General features: G+C 35.2%; 1 protein-coding gene across 1 annotated transcript in view; it reads left to right on the forward strand.

Moving 5' to 3' along the window:
- The window catches only part of MAN2A1 (mannosidase alpha class 2A member 1), a 133394-nt gene that overhangs the window by 65802 nt on the left and 46328 nt on the right, over positions 1–21264 (forward strand). The window contains exons 13-15 of the mRNA XM_068666363.1: positions 16386–16551; positions 17692–17928; positions 18041–18163. Of these exons, the coding sequence (XP_068522464.1) occupies positions 16386–16551; positions 17692–17928; positions 18041–18163 (526 nt within the window). The remainder of the gene's footprint in view (positions 1–16385; positions 16552–17691; positions 17929–18040; positions 18164–21264) is intronic.

A 21264-nucleotide genomic window follows, 5' to 3' on the forward strand; every position in this document is an offset into this window, starting at 1 on the left:
GCTTAGAAGAGTCTTTCAAGCTGGTTCAAGCTTTTATTATATTAGGTATTGTTCTGTAGCCCACCTGTACATCTCATTACTCTGTAATACTCTTTCGCCATCATTTTTCTGAATCTGGATGTTTTTTATGTTTTGATTTTAATGAAATAGGTAAAGTATTTAAAATTTTACTGCAACTCTGCCATCATGGAATGCTTCAAATCAGCCTACGGTTGATAGATGAGTGCTGAAGTTAAGGCCTAGTTAATTCCTTTTCACAGCTTGGGGAAAAAGAACCCAACTAACAAACCCTAAATACAAGATATTAATATGACTACATTTTGACAATATCCCTCTATTCCCTTTACTATGTAATTCTTCATATAATTATTGGTACCAGAGTAGTGGTCTGTGGGAAGTGTTACTTGGATGGGAATTCAGTAGAAAAAAACCTGAAATTCTTGCTGCTGCTGTTAAGTCAATACTATCCACTTTAAACAAAGCAATGTTAAAGAAGAAAAAAAGGAATTGAAAGAGGCACATAGCTATTGTTTTTTTTTAATTCTGACACTGCTGATAGAAAAACTGGATTTCAACAATATAACGTTTTTAGATATAGCAGACTGACAAGTTTTTTTGGACTGCTTTTTGCCACCTTAAAGAAGGCTTTAATATGGAGCAGCAAGAATGTCTGATTTTTAGTAAGTATGTTGTTATCAAGGAGCAAAAGAAGACTGGAAGAAAGAGTTGAAGAATTAAAATGGAGGTTCAAAGGGAAGCAAAAAGTAAGAGCTTGCGCTGACTAAGAGGCCTTTCAGAATAAGGAGAGTGAAATCTTTCAGGTTTTGTGATCTAAAATGTTTGGGGGTCAGCCTCATCTTGTATGATGTTCTCATGCTTGGCTTATGGTTCCATAAAGGACTTAGTGTTTAATGTAGCTTAATTTCTTACTTCTTTCTTCTTGGAAGATGCTCCAGTATATTGTTTTCAGCTCTGTTAAATTTTTATGGACTTTTTTTCCCCACTAGACTAGGTTAGAGTTTTGTTCCTTCTTAGGAACTTAAGATAAAAACCTGTGCACAGCAGGTGATATTTATTTATTTAATAGAAGGCTAGCAAAAAGCTGCTGACTCTATGATTGTGGCCAGCTCTGCTCATTGTGGGGAATTGACACAGTGGCTTCCTGGTTATGTTGTTCCTTTTCTTTTCGCTTAAGGGACCATACGCCAGGATGAGAGAATTCAAGGGTAACTAAGGCTAAGAAAGGTGATAAAGTTTAAACCATTTTTTTCTAGAACATTGACCAGTTTGAATAGGAGAATTTTATTTATTCTGTTTTAAATCTGTGACAGTTCTTAATTTTGTGTTTGCTTTTAATAAGTAAATAGCACTAAAACTGTTTATGGTAAACACCACGCTCTGCACTTCTGTGTAGGGGACTTCATATGTTGTTATTTAGTTACTTAGCACATAAAGAAAAAGAAGTTCCGCTCTTTTTTTTTTTGTAATTTTAACTTTTAGCTGGAAAACAAAGCTTTCACAATGTTTTTGCATATAGTTTTTCCAACCATATGCAAAACTGCTTTTATCCTTTTCTGAAATTAGCAATTTCTATAGTATGTCTAAGAGACAGCCTGTCTGTGCACTGACAAAATCGGATACTGCATGTATACTCCATACTTATGTGAGAGTCCTGTTCAAATGTTCAAAATAGTCCATGATTCTAGGTTATAGCTACCAAAGGTCATGTTTCCCAAATGGCAAGAGACTTGCACTCACTGGACTTCAGGGTGGGGATAACCTCTTGCCACTCAGTTTGGCTGACACTGTTGATAAAGGGTTGACAGTGTAGATTTCCAGACATTTCTTGGAGATAGTATTACACAGCAATGTGATAAATGGTCAAATACCTGAACTGGTGCTCTATACCAGTGTAGATTTTTTAGTATAAATATTTGGCAAAAAATGATTAACCTAGGAGTGAATCCTGGGAAATTAATTCTGAACAAGTTACACTGTAATAAATGATTGCTTCAAAGTTCTGTGAAAGAACCAAATATTTTAGTGACATCCAACTCATGACAGAAAGATTCGTTTTCCTGATTGAGTAGGCTGAATTATCTGTGACATTATCCTTACTGTAGTATCTGGGAACAGGGGTTTGACAGAAGTTGTATACAGACTTCCTGATCTTTTTTTTTTTTTTTTTGAGAATGAAAGTTCTGATTTACCTTTAAAATTTTGCAAGTTGGTTACATTTTCAAGAATTCACTTGACAGGTGTAACCACTGCTTTCTCAACACAGCATCATAATGTAGAATTAAAGCTATGACATTAGCTTTGATTGCGTAATGTACAATAAAATATAAATGTGCAAAGGAGAAAGCATGTACAAAACTCTGCTTGGCATTGTGGGTGTTACTGTATTTGGTTATAAGATGTCAGGAAACATAACTTGCTTGAGGAAGAAACCTGGTTGGTGTGAGTTGCCAAAAAGGGAAGCTGTCCTGATGATTTCAAGCAATTGAGTAAAGCTTCACAGCAAAGGAGCAGTGTCTTTCTGAGCTAAGAAGTTAGCCACGGACTGGGGTAATGTTTTAATACTCTTGTTTGGCAACTGCAGCTTCAGTCGTGGATTTTTTGTTGATTTTCTTTTTGTTTGTTCTATCTGTGTTGGTACAAGTAGTCTAAACAGTTGTCCAATGTAGTTTCCGGGACAGAATGCTTTACCAGCATTTGACATTTTAAGTAACTATTTTGCTTGCCTGAGTTTTGAGGTAAGATATATACATGTATGTATGTGTATCTCTAGGTATGTACTAAAACAGCAGGGGGAAAAAAGACAGTTGAAACAATGATATTTTGAACTGTTAATGGTGGGGTGGGAAATTTGAAAGAAAACAAGAAAAACTACAATAGCATTTAAAATGAGGCCAAAATATTTGTGGGAGTTTATATTTTATTAATAAGCACACTTCTTCCCTGGGAAAAAGCACCCTTTTAGTTTTTAATTGCGTGAAATAGTGGGAGAACTATGCACAAGCTTGTTGTGTTCTCATTAATACCTTTGTTGTATAACGCAAGGGTGGTGGACAGGATGAATGAGTGGTCATTCAATCAAGCCTCAAGACAACTTTCTTTTCTTAAGAAACATCTCTTAATTAAGCTTTTTTTTTTTTTTTTTTTCTCCTTAGCACAGTAGTACAAAAATTAGAAAATCCTTTGAAATCGTATGTGAAAAGCTACATCTCTGGTTTCCAGTGCCCTGTCTGCTTAGGCTGACTACAACTTAATGACTTCTTTAAACATTTTTTTAGTGTTAATCTCAGTGTTTAATTGTGTCTGATCAGTTTACTAGATTTCAGGTCTTCTATAACTGCTAAAAAAAAAAAAAAAAGTTATGTCCATTCTAAACTCAAGGTCATTTTGACTAAATTGAATGGGTAGTTAAAAAATATTCTTCCTCTTGATTTTCATGAATGGAGAGCTGTTGCAAAGGCAAAGAGAAGCTTGGATAATACAGCATAACTCAGGCATCTGAGTCTTGAAACAGCAGTTGATGTTGACATGAAATAAATGTTTATGTAAAAATTATTCTACTGAAAACATTGATTTTGGAATGAACAAAACCAAAAGCAGGATACATCTACTGTGCTTCATAGGTAGAATATGGCTGTGCAACTACCTTTGTGACCAAGGGGTGCAAATTCTGCATTGACAGATAAGAGAGGGAATGAGGGGTGTGAAAGAGCTAGCAACACCTTAATTCCCACTCTGTATCGTCAAAACATTTTTTCAGAAATTTCCATTTTTACTGTGTTGAGGTTTCCTACTACTTGTGCTGATATAACTGACTTCTTGCATCTGTAGGGGCATTGGCTTTTCATTAAAAGTTTTACTTGGGAACTCTGAAAGCAAAACAAGAAATAAGCTAAGAGATGAGGGTCTATTTTGCTGTAATGGTTCGATCTTAAAAACTGAAAACTGAGATTCATTTTTTTGAGTTGTTTAGGTGTTGTTATTATTTCTCAAGAAGAAAGCGGGAGCTTTGATTTGCAATTAGTTGCACTCAGAAGCTTTCTGTGGAATTGATCTTTATTTTTCAAAACTCAGTTTTAACTGTCATGCCTCTGAGCTCAAGCTCTAAAAATTGTTATATTTCAAACACTTAATCATAAGTTTTTCAACACATAAAAATTATTGTATATTAAACCTTTTTTTTTTCAGTTTTCAGTCTGTATTACTGTTGATAAACCCATGATAGTCTGTCATGAATAGTTTTTTTTTACTGACTGCATTTTGAAATTGCAGTTCCAAAGATATACCAGAAAATAAGGTGATGCATTTTGTAGTGTTGTATCTTTCTCAAAACTGCCCAAGTTTAATATTTTTAGCTCAATATACAGCATTTCAACTTTTTTTGTTTGGGTTGTAGTGATAGTGCAATCAGATTGTGAAGTCTTTATCAGATACTTGTATTCGATGCTTATGTTGTTTAAAAAAATAACATTAAACATTAACATTAAAACTCCTGCAACTAGGTGGTAATTTTTTTCTGAGTTCTGTTGAAAACAGCCTGTAATGGAAGTGTAATATGAAAGGCAGAATGAATAGTCTAACTAAAGATCCAACTTAGGCTGGATCTTAGGAAGAACTTCTTTACCAAAAGGGTTGTTAGACAGTGGAACAGGCTGCCTAGGGAAGTGGTGGAGTCACCATCCCTGGAAGTCTTTAAAAGACGTTTAGGTGTAGAGCTTAGGGATATGGTTTAGTGGAGACTGTTAGTGTTATGTCAGAGGTTGGACTCGATGATCTTAAGGTCTCTTCCAATCTGGAAATTCTGTGATTCTGTAAACACACAGGGGAGAGGTGTGTCTAAAAAAAATACGAAACAAAAACTGGGTTTGTTTTTGAAAAAAGTGATCATTGTGAAGGAATATGCTAGTAAAGAATTGAATACAATTGAAAGATCTGGATTGTGTGCAAATACTTGTTGAAGCAGTGTTGGAAGCAGAAGCCACAGATTCAGTATGTTAGTATACTTGTGTATTATTATTATAATTATTATTACTATTTCCAGGCACTGTCCCCTTCAGCCTTTTTATTGGAGTTGCTTTGAGGCAACACTTCAGTTAGCCCAAGGCTCTCAAGGCACAGGCTGAAGTGATACGGCATACTTAAAAGTCTTTCTGTTCTTCTGAACCAGATTTTTTTTCCCTTCTAAATGCAGATTTAGAAAGCCTGCACTACAAGAGGAACAAGGAAAGGATTTTAGTGAAGGCACTTCCTGATCCTGAAAAAGTCAGGGGGCTTCAAGCCCATCTTGGACTTCAGACCTCACAACTTTGTGGTAAAAGAGAAATTTAAAATAGTGCCTTTGGACTTGATCCTTTTATCCTTAATTGGAGAGTAGTTATGTGCTCCAGATTAGGATTTGTGTGCCACTAGAATCCATTCAAGTCACGGGAATGTATCTGGCATATATAGTAGGTACATAATATTTTACAAGTCTTGTCTTAGGTTGGTGTTAGTGGCTTTTTTCCTTTTTTTTTTTTCTTTCTCAACATTTATAGTTCTTACTGTGATGTTGTCTGTGTTTACTGTGAACACTGTTTACCTGAGGACGTCCAATAGTTTGTTCTTGAGAAAGCTATGCTAAGGTTGTATTCACTGTGAGAGTAGAAGAATTAAATACTTGTAGTGTACTTAATTTTCTGCCTTTTGCATGAGGTATAGTTATAATGAAGATACATCTGTACAGTTACAGAAAGAATTGATGGGTCTGTGAGTTCTCTTACCTGTGTTAATGGTGGAAGAAATGATTTCAGATTTGTCATTAGGAAGGCCTTGCTGGAGTAATACAGAAATCTAAAATGTCAAGATAAGATAATGGAATCTTTTTTAAAGCACAAAATCACCGTTTTTAATTATTTGTATGTTAATCAGAACTGTCAGCCTTTATGGCTTTTACAAAGAATACGTAATTTTAACATGATGGCTTTATTGCCAAAGTAAGTATTTAACAGCATTTAAAGAGGAGGCCATAATCATAGGATAATTCCATTTTGTGTTAACCAAATCACCGCTGAGTTATTGTGATACTATTGAATTATTGCTAGCATCTCTTTTTATTTCTCGATGTAACCAGTTTCATTCTATAATGGAAAGTTGATTTGTGGATCATATATTTTACTTACATCTCTGCTTTCATACCTTATGAAAACAACACATTCTGTTTTATGCCTATAATTCCAAATTGAGATTAGATTCCTGCTAATTCTTCTGGGGGAATTTTTTTCTTTTTCATAAACTGGAAAAGATGTCTCATTTTAAGAAGAGGTAAAAATCTTAATCGTAGAATCATAGAATGGCTCAGGTTGGAAGGGACCTTCAAGATCATCTAACTCCAAACCCCCTGCCATAGGCAAGGACATCACTTGCTAGATCAGGTTGCTCAGGACCCCATCCAACCTGGTCTTGAACACCTCCAAGGATGGGGCATCCAGAGACTCTCTGGGCAACCTGTGCCAGTGCCTCACCACCTGCAGAGTGAAGAATTTCCTCCTAACATTTCATTTAAATCTCCCCTCTTTTAGTTTATAAACATTTCCCCTAGTCCTCTCATTCTACCTTGTACTGTTCAATCTGTTCATATTTGATGATATTTGATTATATATACATGTATATATTCAAGGCATTCTAACGCATAATAAATAGTTTATTTAGATTATAAGAGCTGTAGCTGAGATGTAAATTAATTTTTGTTACATCTATGATAATAGGGATAGTCTCAAAGTCAATTTCTTAAATTTACAAGAAGCTTAGCTGGACATGGTATAGACGACTATATTGGTATTATTTAGCTTACCCAGTTACATAAGCTGAAATATATCCTTAGACTTTATACAGTCAATGAAAAGCACCTCGAGAAGCTATCAGAATCTCCTTTAACGGAGAACTTGTCCTTTTTTTCTCTGACAATAGAGAGTAAGACTGCATGGTCAACTTGGATTTTTATGAAACCACTCATACTTGTGCTGACCTAAATTTCATGTTTACTTCTGAAAGTGTGTCTGAGACTGCAGTTCTTCAATCCTAAGGTTTTCCTCTCAAACCACTTTCACATTTCATTTAAAGTCCAGGCTTGTATAGTCAGCAAGCTAATGGTTTTAGCGTCCACTCTATCTCAAAGGAGGGGTATATTAAAGCTGTAGCAATTATTGAAACTAAATGTTGTAATATAATTAGAATGTGCTGATACAGATTAAAACAGTTTCTCTGTAGTTTCTGAGCTTAACATGCAGTAGCTTTTTTCTGAACGTTCATTTTCATAATGTGCTGATCAAAACAAACAAGGAAAACAAACGTAAAATAAACTGCTAACCAAAAGAGGAATAATGAAGTAGGTTTGATCTCTTCCCTTTTTATTAAAACTGAGAAGCAGAAAGTCAGACTTTAACATCATATTTTAATTCCACACATTTATTTAGTTTCAGGTCAGTTTCTTGTGAGCATGTTTTTGCTTTTTTACCTTCATTCACTTGAGTAGCAAGCTTGCTGGTTGACTAACGATAATTCTGATTCTCATCTATAAATGTTAGATATTACATATGATTCAAGTTGTATCCTTAGTCATCCATCTGAGGATGGTGGAGTTTTTTTGTGCAAAGTGAGGCCAAAAACAAGCAAGCAATGAATTCTTTTGATCAGATCATGAAATTTCAAAATACTTTCTATTTGTATCAGTCATATGTTAATAGAATTTAAATAAAATACAATTTTTTTCATCGTCCTGGGAATAACCAATCTATATAGGATTAAAATTTAAAACTATTTTAATAAACTAGAGCTAGTACTTCATAGAGCACTAGCACATAGGTCAATAGAAGTATTACACATCAGATGGAAAATAATGTGGGGGCTAACCAACTAGACATTAGAGAAGCAGAAAAAGACTAGGCATTGCAGAATATCACAGGTTCAGAGAGCCTTATTCATATGGTGTCAGAGGCCATTTTGCCTTTGGATTATTTAAATGGAAGTGTTCTGTGTAAAACATAACTGAAATAGTATGTTGTACTTAGAATGGTGAAAGCTTCAGCAAAATTATGGTATCTAGTTTTGGAAAATGTAGTAAGATGAAGGTATGGGAAGTCTTAGCAGGAAAGCAGGAGTAATAAGCTGAAGAAAGCAAACAGAGGTGTTGTATGGGTATAATCTGTTCAAAAAAAAAAAACAACAAACAAAACACGAAAATCTAATAATGGGAAACATGAGACTTTACGTAGAGGTTTGTTACAAAGAAAAACAGTTGTGTTATTATCTGCAGTGGAAGAAAGGAAGAAATAATTAGAAGAAATGTTTAATTTGAAGTAATAAAAGCGTTACTGTTTGTTACCAAAATGGATGCTTGAGATGAACGTATAGACAGTTCTGGAAGCTGCAGTAGTTGTAGCTTTTGTCAAAGGTGGTCCTGCTGAATACTAATTCTGGCTAAGGGGTCAATGAAAAGCAAGCTTCTAGACCTATTATTATGATTAGATAGATATGCCTTTTCTGTCTTGAAGTTACTCTTCAGAGTTGCAGCAAACCAACCTACATGTATAAACATGCAAACCAGGTAAGTAAGGTTATAGTCTGCTTTGTACAAGTTGTCTTTTATTAGACCAACTGGAATAACCAGAGCAGTGGAGTGTTCTAAGGCATACAAGAACATCCAGTGATATGAAACGTTAACCTGATCTTTGTGTGAGAACTCGATCTAGAGAGAGAACAGCTCTGCTTACAAGTGCTGTTCCCAGCGCACCATCACACTACCTTATTCTCAGTTTGTTGTGCAGGCAATGTTTCCTGATTAGGATAAATATTTTTTCCTCTGACAAACTTTATTTTGACACTTGGTAAATAATATTGATTATAAAATGAAGAGTGTTTCTCTACTTCTTCATGAAAGAGTTGATGAGCTGACTGAGTGCTGGATATTTTAACTATTTCACATACTAAATGTTTGCAGAATGTTACATTTATATATACCACTCTGTACAGAGTTACAGTAAATATACTCTCTCTATATAGATTTACTATGGATAGGTAGGTTTCTGATCAGGTGAAAAATGTTGAGTAGTAACTAACATTATTAGCAACATCGGTTGCTCACTAGGAATGCCAAGGTTAGGATATTTCCTAATATTGGAAAATACTTGATCTTCCCACATATCAATGTAGCGTATATACTATGTATATGTATTATAAAGGAAATAAATCCAGCTGTATTCATAGAGGAAGTATTCTAAATTCCTAACTTCAGATTTCTGTATGGTTGATGGTATGGTTTGACATGGAAATGTTTTTTTTTTTTCTTAAAAAAAAATAAAATCTAATGCTGAATTATTCTATGTATGGGTATTATTGTTTTTTGGTTCCTTTCTGAACATAAATTTGGAAGAAAATGATCTTTGGATATGTAACAACATATTACTGGACAATTAAATATCCATGAATATCTGCAAAAATGCATTCAATAACTCCTTAAGGACTTAAGAACTTCCAAACTCAGAAGTAACGGACAATTTGATTTCATGGTTTTATTTTCTTATTTTTTTGATAGGGTTTGCCACTATTAAAAGAAAATTGTCAATCAAATGGGATTCTTGATAATTTAAGAGAGAGGCTTATGTATAGTTCATTTTTATGAGTAACATGTAGTAGAAAAAGTATATTTTGGATGAAATCTGGAGAGCTTTATGCATTTCAGAAGTAAATATTCATAGGCAGATGTGAAAATGAGGAGTGTTTTTAAATAATACCTGCAGAATCAAATTTTCCTTGAAACAAGTATGAACTAGATTTGAATAACTTCAGGCACTGGACTGGACACATGATTTTCATATGTCAGATTTTGAAAGACTTTCTTTAAAAAATTGTTACCAAAATTTCACATTAAATATTTTTTTCATTGTAACAGAAAGGTATCTTGAGATGCTGTGTAACTTTGTTTTTAAGCTCATGTTAGTAACTGTTGGAGTTGCGGAGTTGTAGAAAAAATACCAGCCTTCAATGAAGGCAAGTGTGTCCAACTTCTGAAGAACCAAAAGAGTAGTGTGGCAAGATGACCAGATAATACCCTGAATCCCTTTAAAAACAAAACAAAAAAAGCTGAAGTTGAATTATAGGATGCTAAAATTTAGGTAAATGTCATTAACTTTCAGAAGAATTGTTTCATATGCTCTTTCCATCTTTAGTAATTTATAGCAGAAATGCATGCAAACTAGGCTAGATATGGGGAAAAAATGGGGTGAAGTAACCTATAATTGAAAAATCCCTTAAAAGATACTTTTGACTAAAGAGGGCTTGACTGTCTTATAATAAACCGTAAGAACTTTGAAGAGAACTAAGTAACTTGATACGATTTTTTATTTTGTCTAGTGTTTTGTGTAAAATATAAGAAGAAAAGTTGAATGAGAAGGAATTTTTATGCTTATTTTTCTTTTTCAAAACTTTTTGTTTTCCCCGTAATCTATAGAAAGAAGGAGAGAGCTTCTTCAATAACACAATAAACCCTTTTTGTTGTCTAGTTGTTTTTAATTCCATTCTGTATTAACAATCTGAGGAAAATATGTCTATTTTCATGGGCGTCTGTGCAAAAACAATGTAAGTTTCTTTTCTTCTGGTGAAATCATACATATTTGCAATGTACAAATGGAGATACCTGTTTTAAGTGGATAGTCTTGGTTCTGTTTGTTCCCTTCGCCATCACCCTCAAAGAAACATGCTATGTATTTTTATTTATTTATTTTTTTAAGGATTCTAGCCTTTCTTCCCATTTCTTCTTCCCCTTCCCCCCAACATACAGCAGAAGTCACACAGTTGTGTTTTTGGCATCTACCATGGCAGATGGTGCCTTGCACAGTTTAAATACTAATCCCTAATTTGTTTCTCCCTTATGCCTAAATGTTTACTAACTAGACAAAATTGCTATCTATTGAGTCGTCTTACATCTTTCAGAGTAATCTTTTCTTGCATACTTTCAACTATGGATCAGTTTTGATTCTTCTTTGGACACTCATTTGATGTCTGGACAGTTTTTACTGTTCTATCATTCCAGTGAGATGTTTATGTTCAGAGAATTTGAGTTGTTTGGAATTCTGATTATCTTTCTAGTTGAATTCTGGTTTCTAACACACTAGTCCTTCTGGTGATTTTTCTGAGTTTTAACATATGTAGACATGATTCAAATTGTTTTTGGGGCTTGAAGCATTTTAAAAGTGGGTTCAACAATTTTCCTTCCAATTCACTTGCCTCCTACCCCAACATACCTTCCTTTCACTTCCAGGATAATTTACATGCTTCTATTTGTTCTTTCTCATCCTTCAGTGCAAGACTATTTATATAGCATACTATTTGCCTTCTTGGCTTGTATTTTTCCTTGATCTTGGATTTAATTCTAGTATTTCAGATGTTTTCACCACCTAGCTATTTTTTTTTTAGCTTTGTCTCTATTATGGAAAAGGGAAGGACACTGACCAGCTTCAGAGGTGCTGTTCCTGCAATTTTGCACTGATATTGAGCATATGTGTTCAGTGAAATGATTCTGATGAGTTATGGGAAATGCCGAAATCTGTCTGTGAAAATTTGTCATTGGGATAGTAAAATTGATCAGAGTATGAACTCAAGTAATTGGTTCTCAAAGTCTGATGTCCTAAGCTGTTGTATATTCTAGTGTCTTGAAGAACTGGTGGTTCAAATAATCCTTTGTCACTAGCTTTCCAATGTTTACTAGTAATTAGTTTTTTTTCTCACATCAGTCGGAGGCATCATGTAAGAAGACAACGTTAAATGAACTTCAAAAGAAAATAGTAACTGTTATTGCAGGTATTACTTGTGGATGTGTGCATGTATTGACATATATGTATGCCCATATGCTTATCCACATCAGTGAAACAAAAGAAAAATGGTCATGAAAACTTTTTGGTTTAAAAAACAAAACTTGCTCTAGCGTTCTTCTAGAAGACCAAGATTAAAGTTGTTAGAGATCTGCAACAGCTTTTTCGTATTTTACCTATGAATATGGCTAAACTGTTTTATTTATATTCTTGATAACTTATTAAAGTATCTGAAAACAAACGTGGGGTGGCTTTTTTCAGCTGTGGCTGAAAGTATTTCACAGCCAGTTTAATTTTTACTACAGATACTAATCAAGATATTCTTTGACACTTGAATGTACATGTTTAGTAGAAGAGTTTATTAATGCCATATATTATACAATCTAGGGAAAATTATTATGCATATATGAATATAATATATTGACTTTGGGTTTTAGATATCCAAGAAGTATAGGATCAAAAAATTCAAGGTGTATCTTTACAAAATTGTCTGAAAAGCAGGTGGCAGGATGTGCTTTTCTGAAATTGCAAATATTTGTACATAAAAGATGCATCCTATTAAGGATTAAGAGCTCAGATCTGCATCTGTTTCTCATTTTTGAAAATGAGTAAACTGAGAGCAGTTTACTTCTAGTCCTGATGTACAGAGGAAACGTGGTCTCTGTGTGAAACAATCGACCATGGTTTTATCAGTAAAAAGCTATATGATTTAATTTCATTTCAATACAGTTAATAGTTTCAGAATTCTTCGATTTCTGGAATAAACTAAAGAAAAGGTAGTCAGGAATTAGACATGCTGGTGTTTCTAAAGTGTCTGGGTTAATTTTTTCCTCTGAATTTTACCAGTAGACTCTTTTCCAACCTCTATCTTTTCTTTTGACAAAAGATGTAAATTTTGGTAGTTTTCTTGGTGGTGTTTCCAAATACCAGTGGCCTGGATAACTGCTTACTGCTTTGGTACTTCTCATATTCATGCTTCAGTTCTGGAATAGAAAACCTTTAAATAGCGTCATGTTGCTAGTCTATGTAATGTAACCACAATATATCACGCAGGTGTACTCTGCATTTGCAGATGACATTCTCTGTAATGATACAGCTTAACTGAAATGTGTGACTTAATTGTTTCATATAGAATTGAAAATAGCTACAGTGGAATATTATGTATGAGTGAACCTTGAATGGTACTTCAGAAATAACATAATTTAATCACATTAGTCAGTGCTTTTGCAAATGCACAATATTTATATCTCAGTATAAGTATTTTAGTTTAGTTGTGCTGAAAACAAAATACTGGTGTCTGGACAAAATTCCTTATCTCTACTGCACAAAATCTGCCTTGCCATTAATACCTTTGACTGCTGTGTCACTTGACATGTACATAATGAACTTAAAACACATTGATTCAAGAACTTGAAACAAAACTAACTTGAAACAAAAAGTTTCTTATCCAAATAGATAAAAAAAAAAAAATACGTAGTCAAATGAAATACAAGAATACTATGCCAGTTGTTAAGATCTGGGGCTTCTGTTATGGGAAGCTCTGACATAACTCTAATCGAAGTTGTGAAACATGTTTATATCAGTGGGCAGGTGAAGAAATTCCTTGCAGTATTTTCACATGAAAATTTTGTGTAGCGGATAATGTAAATTTATTGAGGATGTACAGCATCAGTGAAAATGAATTGTTAAGTATAAGCTATCATTTTACTTAGAAGCATAAGAGCTCAGAGTTTCAGATGTATAGCAAGTATAAATAAAACAATCCTATAATGTTCTGATAGATGAGAATGATGATTTACTTGGAGCTTTTGTGCTGTATCATCACTTACCTATATTGCTCCTGACAATCCTTGCACTCTTCTTTCATAGTATATGAGGAATCTTTAAAAAAGAAAAAATGTTGTGAACCTGCTGTTTTTTTTGTTTGTTTTTTGTTTGTTTTTTTTTGTTTTGTCTTCCCACTTCTTAGGGCTTCTAGAACAGTGTTTTAGTTTGGTTTTAGTTCCACATCAGTTACAAAAACAGTTATGTTAACACTTAAACTCATATTAAAAAAGAAAAGAACAAGCAAAGTGTAATAATTACCTATGTAAGACAAGGGAAGGCTGAGAGTCTTGCAGAAGTTGCTGAAGACAACTTGTAAAGCTAACCTAGCATAATGTTAACTAATGTCTTATCTGGTAATCTAGAAGTCCTCAACATGAAACAAGGCCAAAAAAGTGTCCTGGTGTAATTCTGGTTGTGTTAGTAGAGAGCTTACCATGGCTAGATGCATAGATATGCAAGAAAAATCATTGTTATGCACAGCACTCATAATTTAACAGTCCTTCAGTACAGGAAGCTTCAAATAAGGAGTTAAAGAAGGAAAATATTTTTATAGGAAACTTTCTATGTATGTCAGGTATGAAGGGTCTTAATAGAAAAATCTAATATAGCCTCTGGTTTTATTTTATTCAATTAATGAGAAGTTGGAATTCACCTTTTCTACTGATTTTGAGATAATAGGTTAGTGTTGATGGGCAGTGAGATTGAAAACAGACAAAATTTGATGAATGTGAAAGGAGGGAGCCAGTGACAAGATAATGGGAAATAGTTGCCTGGTTAGTGTTCATAAGCATTCCCAGTGTCAGTAAAGCAAAACAGAATTTGTTAAAATTAAAGTAACATAGTACACAAAGTTACAGCTTAAAACTAAAGTAACACATTTACATAAATAAGTAAATAAAAATATGCGTACAGTGTGGGAGGAGAGTGGATGAGAATTTTCAGCAGTATAGAGAGGAAGGAAGGAAGGATGTTCCTTGGGTGTCTGTATTGCAACCATACCTTAGTGGTGGATTAATGTGATCTCTCTTTTTGGCACTGATCCTGTGTAGAAGTCATTTCTCTCAAAATGAAGAGTTAAAATTTATACTTCCTTATTAACTCTGTGCAGTTTGCTGCTGCCTTTCAGCACTGAAATCTTGCTGTTTCCCTATGCCTGAAGTGTAATCTCAGCATTTCTTTGTCCACTGCCTGCCCAGCTTTTCTAAAGGTAGATCAAAGGTACCAGGAGGCCTCACTCTCCTCTGATAGAGGAGAGCTCCCTCAGTCAATTTAGAGCTAATATTGGAAAAGAAGGAAGTTTAAAGGGTTTAGCTATATAAGCAACTTGTTAGCTGGGTCTTAAAGTTGTACCAAAGTACTAGGCTGCCTAATAATGGAACACAGAGTGCCTGAATGTATGGGTAAGGAATCTGGAAGAGTTACAATCAGAATAGCAGGTTCTTAAATGAGGCTCACACTACAGATGATGTTTTCAGAGAGTGACAGAATGAGATTTGTGATTTGGATTCAAGGAAAGAGTTCGAAATGAAGCAGTTCAAAGGTGATAGTTGAATTTGATGAAGGCTAAGAAATGGAAGGAAAAGAAAGAAAACCACTGACAAGACCCTGAGGAATCTGTGTAGAAAATGCCACAGAGAATGGGGAGATTCTACTTAGAAGAAATGCTGAAGGTGGGATGAGGTGGAATCTGATGAAAGATAAGATTTCATGAAGAAATAAACAGCATTTTACAGTGGGAAGGTTCAAGGAGGTTGAAGACAGAATATTGTTTCTACTGTGTATCTAAGATGCAATTAGAGATCTTGGCAAGAACATTTTTCATTGCTGAAGACTTTTTTCTTAAGGATAAAATAAACAGAGGGTAAGGGAAAAGAGGGTAAATAGTGCATTCTTTGAGCTTGACATGAGAAGATGGGAAATAAAGTAGCAGTAGTACAGATGTGTGAGGCACAGATGTTCTGGTACAATTTTTTTTTTATATATTTTACTATATATGGCCTTGTAAGAAAAAATATGTGTGTGTGAATGAAATGTTTCTTTTCGGTTTCAAGGTGAATTATTTTGGTTAGTGACCTAAACCTGTACTGGAATGGAAGAACAGGCATTAGATTACATACAAATTATCTATTCTGTGCAGGCCTAGTGAAAAGATTCAGTGTATATGCAGACAACTGTCATAGGGAATTCTGGTAAATTATAGTTTAAATAATTACAAAGTTTCCCTTATAGCAGAGAGAAAGTAGTTTCTTTAAAGAATATAAATCAGATATGTGTATGTTCTCCAGATTATGCTTGTCACTTCATTTCTAAGGTATGTTCAAGGGAAAGCAACTATGGATAAAACATTTCAGCCAGAAAAATCAATCTAAAATAACCTCAATATGTGTAATTGCAATTATTAATAGCAATACTTTAGTAGTTAAAATTTGAAATTAATGTATTTTGATTGCATAGTATTTTTAAAAATGCTATTGTGTGAATCATCTGTATAATAATATCATTAAGGAAAAGTCTGCCAAGAATTTGTGAACTATCCATTGTTTTCTGGTTGGTTTTGCATATTTATTTGTTGTGGTACGTACCTGTTGTTCTAACATTGTTTTAAAGCTTCGTATGTAAAGTTTATGTGCTATAATATTAAAAATGAAGGAGGAAACTTATTTGCCAAAAGATAATTTGGCAAATATATTTTTGCAGGTACCTTTTGATATATAATCCTACAGAACAGGAGCGATTTTCAGTGGTTTCAGTCCATGTGAATTCACCAAGGGTTAAAGTATTATCACCTTTTGGAAAACCTGTTACTGTCCAGATTAGTGCTGTTTGGGATGGAGCAACTACAGTATCACATGAAGCATATCAGGTATGTTGCTTTAAGTAAAAGCATTTAAGCATTAAAGAAGTTTTATTTGACATATACTGTAGATTCACAGTGGAATAAAATGATACAGTAATGAAAGCACACTTCAAATATTGTTATTTCTGCCTTCAGCAGATTATGACACTAATTCAGTCTCCTTAAGGGAAAAGAAAAAAAAAACAACATAAATTTAAATATTTTTAAACTGATAAGTTGTTAAACTTCTGTAATACGTTATAATACATTAGGGATCCGTTTCAGCTGCATGAGCAGCAAATACTGGGTGCGTACAGACTGGATAGTAATCTCCATTACTTTGCACTGTTTGACAGATGGCTTTGATTCCACCTTTGTTTCTAAATAGTTTCTGAGAATTTTTGACATGTTATTACAGAAGACTGGCCTCAACAGTCACACATCAGAAACTGTATTTTATGAAATTCTTAATGATATAACAGTACTACATAGAGCTCTCTTTTTAACCTTACATTCTTAGCCTGATTTCTTTTGACTTAGGAGCCAAATTGAAGTTATTTCAGCATAACATTCCTGCAAAGATAATTCAATTAATGTTTTTCAGTTGTCCTCTGAAGAGATTATTATTGATAGTATCATTACGTGGGAATTGCAGAAACTAAAGAAGAAGAAAAAAGATATCTGTAACTCACTTTCTAAGCAAATTGTTTTGGAGATCTACCTTGAATATTACTTTCCTGTATAGATGGCTTTCTACTCCTAAAAGAACAGAAACTAAAAATAAAATGTTATTGTTTAAATTTGTGGATTTTTAAATGCATATTTGGTGACATGTAGGGTCCAAGCTCAACTGATATGCTACACACATACCTTTAAATAATAGCATATATGCTTAGAAATATATATATCACAAGCTACATTCTTTTTTTTTTACCAGGATTCAAAATAATTATTGCATTAATAAACAGTAATTTTGATGCTAAGCAAATCAGTGATACAGACATTTTTATGTGCTAATTCTTCACATACTTCAGCCATTGAATTTGGAATGCTATTTGTAATTTCGTATTCATTTGCCTGTTGAAACAGAATGAGTTAAACTGAGCATACGTTTGCTATAAAAAGTTTTTGTATTTTTAGTAACAGCATCTTCTTTGCTCCCAACAGATCTCTTTCTTGGCTCATCTACCACCCTTGGGCCTTGGAGTTTACCAGCTTTTGGAAGTTCCGAGTTCAGAAACAACTTTAACAGACTATGATATATACTTGAGTGGAAGGAACAGTGTGCAGGAGAAGCCAGACAGAATTTTCAAGATAAAAGAGATGCCAAATTCTGTGGATAATATAATCTTAGAAAATTCTTATATGAAATTATGGTTTTCTGGAATGTCTGGATTACTGGAGGTATACTACATTATAGTTCAAAACAGTTTTTTTGTTTTTTTTAAGAACTTTTGTTCTTACTTGTGGAAATCTAACTGCGCCAATTATTTCAAACATGATTCTCTATCTGTAGAAAATAAATACAAAAGAAGATGGTAAAAATCACCAAATGAAGGTGGAGTTTGCTTGGTATGGAACTACCAGTAACCGGGATAAGAGTGGAGCTTACCTCTTCTTACCAGATGGGGATGCCAAGGTAAAACTTCTGTTTGCACAGATTCTAATCTTGAAGTAAACTGAAACATTCTGTAAATGCAGCTTAGAAAAACAAGTTTTCACCAGCATTAAAATACATCAGTGTGGTTGGAAATAATCATGTCAGTTATTGAAATGATTGACAGAACTTCATACTTCATAATCCTTGACTTAGATTAAAATAAAAAGGGGGAAGGAAAAAAAAAAGCATTAACTTGAAAGTGCAAAAATATACAGAAGATTTACGATTCGCTAAAACGTTCAAATAAGATGCTATCCTCGCAAGTTCTGTGAGCTGTGACCATTACTCTCAACAAAATCACTTGCACTTCATATGGTGAATAGTATCAGAGATACTGATTAATTTCTTCACTTTTCTGATTCTGATGATTTTTTGAATGTGAGGGAAGGAGCTTCCAGTTTGGAGTGTAGTATTTGTTGGCTGGGATTAGCATATGTTGTTCAATATAGTAGTTAAAATACAGAGTCCCGACTGATGAGTGTACACACAGAGTAGCAAGCATATGTTCTGATTAAGTAGTTCAGGGTTATCAGTATTCTTAGCTGGATAATTATTGGAGGGCAACAGCATACTCCTATTAGTTTTCAAATTGGAAATTCAGAAATTACAGTGTTTTTGTACTGGCTTTATATAACCATAAGAAATCTGTTGTACCACTTTTGAAATTGGAAAGGTGGCATTTCAGAAAACAAATGTTAAAAGTTAGTAAACACCTTAAAGAACCTAAGTAGTTTGCAGAATATTTCCTCTGCCCAGTTTCTCCTGGGGAAAGTAAAGTTCCATGTATAAGGCAAACTTGGATTTCTGTGTTGACTCCTCCAGGAGATAAGTAAAGGTTACTATTCTGATTTTATTTATGTGTGTATATCAGAAGTGGACAGAACCATTTCCTTTCCCTCTTAACAGTCTCTTATAGAAGCATGCCTTTTGAGATCTGTCAGTTGGAAATTTTGTCATTTCACAGAATCACAGAATTTCTAGGTTGGAAGAGACCTCAAGATCATCGAGTGCAACCTCTGACCTAACAATAACAGTCCCCACTAAACCATATCCCTAAGCTCTACACCTAAACGTCTTTTAAAGACTTCCAGGGATGGTGACTCCACCACCTCCCTGGGCAGCCTGTTCCACTGTCTAACAACCCTTTCGGTAAAGAAGTTCTTCCTAACATCTAACCTAAAACTCCCCTGGCGCAACTTAAGCCCATTCCCCCTCGTCCTGTCACCAGGCACGTGGGAGAACAGGCCAACCCCCACCTCACTACAGCCTCCTTTAAGGTATCTGTAAAGAGCGATAAGGTCGCCCCTGAGCCTCCTCTTCTCCAGGCTGAACAAGCCCAGCTCCCTCAGCCGCTCCTCGTAGGACTTGTTCTCCAGGCCCCTCACCAGCTTCATCGCCCTTCTCTGGACCCGCTCAAGCACCTCGATGTCCTTCTTGTAGCGAGGGGCCCAAAACTGAACACAGTACTCGAGGTGCGGCCTCACCAGAGCCGAGTCCAGGGGGACGATCACCTCCCTAGCCCTGCTGGTCACACTGTTTCTGATACAAGCCAGGATGCCGATGGCCTTCTTGGCCACCTGAGCACACTGCTGGCTCATATTCAGCCAACTGTCCACCACCACTCCCAGGTCCTTCTCTGCCTGGCAGCTCTCCAACCACTCATCTCCCAGCCTGTAGTTCTGCTTGGGGTTATTGCGCCCCAGGTGCAGGACCCGGCACTTGGCCTTGTTGAACTTCATGCAGTTGACCTCAGCCCATCGGTGCAGCCTATCCAGATCCTCCTGCAGAGCTTTCCTACCCTAGAGCAGATCGACACATGCGCATAGCTTGGTGTCATCTGCAAACTTACTGAGGGTGCACTCAATGCCCTCGTCCAGATCATCGATGAAGATATTAAAGAGGACCGGCCCCAGCACCGAGCCCTGGGGGACGCCACTAGTGACTGGCTCCAACTGGACTTGACTCCATTCATCACGACTCTTTGGGCCCGGCTATCCAGCCAGTTTCTAACCCAATGAAGCGTGCGCCAGTCCAAGTCGAGAGCAGCCAGTTTCTTGAGGAGAATGCTGTGGGAGGTGGTGTCAAAAGCCTTGCTGAAGTCAAGGTAGACCACATCCACAGCCTTTCCCTCGTCCACCCAGCGTGTCACTTTGTCATAGAAGGAGATCAGGTTCGTCAAGCAGGATCTGCCTTCCATAAACCCATGCTGACTGGGCCTGATCGCCTGCTTGCCCTGCAAGTGGTGCATGATGACTCTCAAGAGGATCTGCTCCATGAGCTTCCCTGGCACTGAGGTCAAACTGACAGACCTGTAGTTTCCCGGGTCTGCCCTCCTGCCCTTGTAGATGGCCGTGTATTTAGTCCCATATTTTTGCATCAGGTTTGTCCAACAGGGCTCACTTACTCTTAAGTTTTAGATGTTAGTGCTTTTGGTTGGTAAATATAAGAACAAAATGTAAACACAATCACTTTTTTATTCTTACTTTTCAGCAGCTACTAGTTCGAACTTTAATTAGTTTTATTTTAGATGCTACTTCATCTTTTGCTTAGAAAAACAGTAATCAGTAAGAAGTGTACACATAAATCCAAGCACAGTTACAAAATAAGGTACACATTGAACTTCCATGATCAATGAAATTAAACTACATTTTTACGTAACATTATAAAGGGTGGTATGTTCAGCTTTTTTAACTTCTTCTACGATAAAAATGAAATCATGATACTTCTAAAAATTCTGCTTTTGTTAATATACCATAAGGCTCATTTGGCTGGAATTTTAATAACATTAATTAAATTATCCTACTGGGAATAACAGTGGAATTCTGTAGTAGTTCCTGAAACAGTTTGAACTAATGGTTTGTCTAAAAGAAATGCCATCTGTTCACAGCTCTCAGTGTGAGGTGGGTTGACTAACACTTTCCAAGTCCTTGTGGGATGTGGCAGTAGGATAAAGTACAGGCAGTTTTCTTGTTTTTGGCTAGATAGTTATTTTTCTAATTTTTCCCATGTATTATTGAAAAATTTGTGAAGAGTAATTGTATCCTGAAATTATAGAGTCATTTATTGAAAAACACCCATAA

This window comes from Anas acuta, chromosome Z, assembly GCF_963932015.1.
Source record: "Anas acuta chromosome Z, bAnaAcu1.1, whole genome shotgun sequence".
Classification (NCBI taxonomy): Eukaryota; Metazoa; Chordata; class Aves; order Anseriformes; family Anatidae; genus Anas; species Anas acuta.